The 6,092-nt window shown below is 35.2% G+C and overlaps 1 protein-coding gene across 1 annotated transcript in view; it reads right to left on the reverse strand.

Annotated features, from left to right (window-relative positions):
- LOC106465239 (vasculin-like protein 1) overlaps positions 1–6,092 on the reverse strand; it is a 59,762-nt gene that overhangs the window by 5,703 nt on the left and 47,967 nt on the right. The window contains exon 11 of the mRNA XM_022393112.1: positions 5,364–5,466. Within this exon, the coding sequence (XP_022248820.1) occupies positions 5,364–5,466 (103 nt within the window). The remainder of the gene's footprint in view (positions 1–5,363; positions 5,467–6,092) is intronic.

The raw sequence follows: 6,092 nt of genomic DNA on the forward strand, positions 1-6,092 counted from the left end.
GGATTTGATGCACGAGAAAATAGTGCATATTGGACGTGAAGAAGGGAGTAAGTTGCACGTGGGGAAAAAAAACGCGCCTGATTTAAATTTCACACCTGAACGCTCACATCCTTTTAATTATGTTTGAAATTATGAACATTGCTCAACATCATGAAAATTAAACCTTATTTTCAATAAGCAATCCTGAAAAATATTTGGGGGTGCTTAACTTTTTTTCCAGGTGTATAGTTAAGATTGTCGATCTAAAGACTGCCAGAGAAATCTTTTTAAACTGAAGATGAAACAGACAATACTCTGTTCAGAAAACAATGTAATATAATACATCATTTGATGGATTAAGACTTTGGTTACTGGTTATAAATAATATAGTATAAAATGGCAAAGAGAACTACTGGCAATTTGTGAAAGAGAGGATGTGACAAGTGGGTCTGATTTTCTAGTCTAAGACTCCATAAACAAATAAGATTAAGGATATATAAAAATTATGCTTTGCTTTAGTAATATCTATATTATAAGGAGTAATTTACATCAAACTCCATACTTCTCAGAAGGGTGGTAAATAAATTAGAGAAGAGTAAAGACCAAAGAACAAATATAATTCTCATACTAGGTGAAATTTAGAATTTTTCTGAATATTTCCTCATAAAAATAAGAACTTAAAACTTAATTTATTAATTATATTTTGATGACAAATTTCTTGGTATACAATGATAGTAAAGTGGTTTAAGTTTGAATATAACTCTCTAAAAAGTTTTGACTTACTTACGTTGACCTATCTCTAGCAAGAGGGGTAAATATGTCAGGTTTTAATATTATATGAGTTTTAATTTCTTAATTTCAAAAGTACATATTTAGATAAATTCCAAATCTTCCTTATCTGTGTAACATGTCATTTGTTTATCCTGACTTCCACATTTTCTATTTTTTCTTCATCCCTCTATGTCCCGAATTTAACATAAATCACTCACTATAATATAGCTATTACTAAGGCACAGTACAATTCTTATAGCCTTCAATCTTCTTTGTTTATGGAGATATAAATAAGAAAATCAAACCCACTAGCCGTATCCTTTCTTTAAGAAACTGTCAATAATTCTCTCTGACATTTGCTATTACATTATGTAAAACCAATAGAAAGATAAGGTTTTAATTTAATGAATGATGTCAAACATTACCTTGTTCTTGGTAGAGAGTTTTAGTTATTTTATCTATAGATTTAAATATGCTGTCACTGAGTACAGATCGAAGAGTTAATGGGGGAATTCTTTAACTAAATTATGCCAGTAAAATTATAATAGTTAGAAAACCCTGTTTGCTTTATGTATGTTATTATTTTGTATTCTTAAATATATATTTGAAATAAATAAAAATGATTTAATGTATTACTACTATTCATTACAAAAAAAGTAGGTTTATGTTTCATCAGTAGGACAGCATCTAAAAACAAAAAAACAACAAGATACCACATTGTGCTAAATTTCCTTTTTTTAAGAATATATTTTAGTTATTGTTATAGAAATAACTAAAGGGTAAAAATTAGAAACTTATAAGGTTAGATAATGAAAAACAAATTTCTCCACAAGGTATGCTTGGAAGTAGCTCTTGAGCTACATGTTTATTATATGATTTACAGCTTTTATCGTGAGATGATTAGTTAGACATAATTTAAAAAGAAACAAGCAATAAAAACAGATGTAAACTGTTACAAGTATTAAGTTGTTTAGGATAAATAACTAATTTTCTGTTGAAATCTGCAGTCATTCTAGAAAGAAAAGAAGGGTAACTTAGATTTATTTCATATTTTTTGTAGTAGTTAAAAGGTCAGTCAAATAGACTGTATACAGCATTCAGATAAAGAAAATAATAGATAAAAATATAACATTTTATTGAAATAAAACTTTTGATGTTCACTTACAAGGTTTTAGAGGTTATGCAACTGAAATTTCAAAACTAAGATGGAAGAAGTATTTTTAACCTTAACATAAAAATCACCTTGCATTTGGACCAGGCAGAGATTAAGTCACTATGACTACAAACATTCACAATCACATTTTTGGTATAAATATGCAATTAAAAGAACTGGTGTTTTGTGTAGAAAGGAATTGTAATATTTACTAAAAGTTAACATTTTCTAACACCAAATATATGTATTTCCAATAGAAACCTCCACTCATATACTAGCTTTCCTCAATTTTGTGTTGCCTTCTGTATGCACAAGCCTTCGCTTGCTACTTGCCTTGAGGCTCCCACCTAAACTTGTGTTTCCACAAGGTATTTCTGCACTGTAGCACACAAATGAGCATGTGATAACCCTCCACTAATAGAAGTGTGACACATTCTCCTAGTGCAACTGACTCTCTCTATACTGACTGTTCAATCATCACTTCAAGACTAGACAAGAAAAGATGTCCTGGAAGTAGGGAAGACAGGTAGGAAGTGTGTATCGGAAATACATTTTCAGTTTTGGAAAACGTTAACTTCTGATATGATACCTTACCTCATCACACATACAGCTAGAATCCCACACTGAAGTGGTGGAGGGACAGGTGCAAAAGTTACCTGGATGAGCCCCCTTCGGAAAGCACCTGAAGGGAACCCATGATGCATGACACCCTATACCATGAAAATATAGAGGCACACTCGTGGGAGATTGCAGTCCTTCTGTACTAGGGTATATTTTTTGCCTGTAGGGAAGGTATGTGTCACCAAGTTGTGCAGAAAAGAATAAAGTTCAAAAATACAGTATGGAAAATGGATGTGCTTTATGGTGTTGTGTGGCTAGGGCACATCAGACTGTACATGGTAGGTCAACTCCAGTCCAAAACCAGGTGGCATTGGGTATTTTTTATCCAGTCTGTAGTAGGAGGTGGGTCCAAACTATCTTCACTTAAGTACCAGGAAGCACAAAGGAAAATTAACTTCCATTCCACTATCCTAGATAGTGCTTACATGTGCTGACCCTGTACACATCTAACATCAGGCTACCTGACATCTAGGTAATGGTAGGATGGAGGAGGGCATACATGGTGGGTGAACTCCAGTCCAAAAACAGGTGGCATAGGGAATTTTTCATATGATCTACAGTAGGAGTAGGGCTCTACCAACTACATGAGTGAGGACTTATGTTGGTTGGTCCTGTGCCGATCCAACACCAAACCAGCCAGGAATCGACATCCAGGCAGCAGTAGGATAGGTGAACTGGAGATGACCCACCAAATACAGTTCACCTATCTTACTGCTACCTGGATGTCAATTCTTTTTTTTATGACAATGGGAAGAAAATTATTAAAAGCTTCTTCAATAATGAATACTATAGAATGAGAGTCATGTCTTACAAAATACTATATGATTTTAAACAGAATACATTAGAGCTAAGAAGTAAATAGTACGTAAGACCTAACAATTTACTTGAGGCAAAACTATCTAATAATTTTACTGTTCATAATGAAATTTTAAATAAATTTATGTTTATTAGACCTTTACCACATGATAAGTTTTGACACATACATAATGCTGTAATTTTGTTCATTCTGGTGTTGTCTGGAATTTTTCATCCATATCATGGTAGGAGGATGGTTCAATCTACACCAACAGAACAGCATCACCCTACTCTCTACTGAGTGGAATTGGTCACACATACATACAGAAGGAATCCTTCATGGTCCACCACCCCAGGAGCTAGGAACTGTTGAGAATCAAAGACTCCGTGCCCCATAAGAAGAAGGGGTGGGGGTAAAAGTGCAGTAGGGAGCCCAGAGGAATGTGGTATTTCTGCACTGTAGCATGCAAATGAGCATGTGATAACCCTCCACCAATAGACTGTGTAATGGGTGACCACAAAACAATTTTTTTAAAATGCCAGTTCAGGTTTATTCAACTGGGACTGAAGGAATGGGCAGCTAACATAACACTGCTAACTCATGATAATCCACAAGCAGGTATGCTCTGTACCAGGCCATGTTTTGTAAATAACATACTGTGAGAAAACCTTGTGGTCCTGTGGAAAACCCCATCTCAACAGTGAGCATTACAAATCCAAATGGCCACATGATGTGGACTTAAACTTAAAGATACTCTGATAGGCACCACATGCTACTCAGCAGATCCTGAAATGTAGAATAGGGTCCCTGTAAAGGTAAGAGAGAAAGAAAAACTTACCCAGTCAGAGCTGGTATGGTGTAAGTAGAATGGCGATGGGAGGAAGTCAATATCCTGAAGAAGAAGAAACGGCCAGATGATGCAGATAATGTGTGATGAATGTATGCAACATAACCCACAAGACAGCCCACACAATCTCCTCCAATGGATAACAAAAGTGAGCAGCCAGAGAGAGAGAGAGAGTGGCATCAGATTTGGTGAGAGAAGACATGAAAGAGTTGACATTAATCTACATCCAGTGAAACACAGGCTACATGGATGAGCTGCTGTAGCCATCCTGTGAGGGTAATGGGAGAAATATCTTGGGGAGATGAAGAATTCCAAAGAATAAATAGACAGAGCATGAACCATGAAAACGAGCACTGTGGGCCAAATAACAAAGAACCACATGGATGGGACAGAGAAAACGATTTGGATCAGAATGAGAATAAAAGTGAGTAATGAGTGAATACTTTGTCCCCTGCATGAGCAATAGACATTTAAGGGAGAAAAGCACAAGCAGGATAACAAGGAATAGAAGAACAATGGAAAAGAATACAGGAAGCAGCAATGGCATATACATCAGATCTCCTATGGCCACAGACAAAAAGTAAGAAATAGGACTTAAGTGAAACAAGAGACTAAAGGTTCAAAGAGAGGAAGGGTGAGGGCATGGAAAACAGCATTCAGGTCCCAATCAGGAAGAACTACAGGATCAGGAGAACAATGGTAGCAAAAAAATAAAAAATAAAATAGCATAGAAAGGACAGAACAGAAGAGAAAAATGCATGAAGATAAAGGAAAAACCCGAAAGCATTAGGTAGAGCTACCCAGTAACCATCAATGCTCGAAAGCGATAAGCCTCTGTTCAACAGCTACATAAAACTTCAAAAAGATGAGGGGATAGAAGGATAGGAATTGGAGAAAATATCATGCAGAGACCAACTATGGAATATGCACCACTTTTACAATAGACAAGGTGGGAGGAAGAATGAATGGAACAAGAATGAAGGAACGTTACACATAAAGGGAGTGGAATGTCTCACAAGGAACCGGACAAAACCAACAGGTGAAATTGGAGTGACAACACTGCTGGATGGGAGAGGGAGGAGTGAGATGTGACTCCTCCAGGTTGACCAACCAACCCAGATGCACTGCCTCCTCATGTATGAGGCCAGTCAAAGTGACCATGCTCATATAGAGAAAGTTAATAGGTTTATGCTTACCTTCTGTGTTAAACTATGAAATTCTTTCAATTCCTCTTCTGTAAGGGGTGCATAGTTATCATCATCTAAACACTCTTCTTTCCAGCCCATTTCTCTAAGGAGCCTTTAATTAAAAAGTTAAGAAATTTATTAGATATCAAATATCTATTAAGAAAATAATTGACAATGCAGATATTTTTCTAAATGTACAATATGACATAAATATGATCTTTTATGAAAATGATACTTCTGATGCAATTAACCCTCTCTGCCCAGGCATCATTTACTGCACATCACAAGGTTTTAGTGACTTACATTCAAAATTTTATTTAACTACTTTTTGTTTACATTATACCAATTAGTATCACATAAAATTATAACTAATAATTCATATTTTAATAGTATACATGTTTTAAGTTCTTAATTTTATACAGCAAAATTCTAAAAAATCCCGAATTTCCCCCAGTGTGTCACATTTTCTCTATGCATCTTTTCTATTTTATCCACCACTCCTCCAATAAGTAACAGATTAAACGTAAATTACTCACTATAAAATTGTCATTGCTCAGAGAAACCATAATTTTTATAGCCTTCATTTTGTTTGGTTACAGAGCTATCAAATAGAAAATCAGACCCCTCGTGCCACACCCATCTGTGACATCCTCTCTTTCAGGATTTATTAACAGTTTTCTCTTATGTTTGATTCTATATTATCTATAACCAATAGAAAGCTAAGGTTTTCATCTATCA

This window comes from Limulus polyphemus, unplaced genomic scaffold, assembly GCF_000517525.1.
Source record: "Limulus polyphemus unplaced genomic scaffold, Limulus_polyphemus-2.1.2 Scaffold1881, whole genome shotgun sequence".
In the NCBI taxonomy this organism is placed as follows: Eukaryota; Metazoa; Arthropoda; class Merostomata; order Xiphosura; family Limulidae; genus Limulus; species Limulus polyphemus.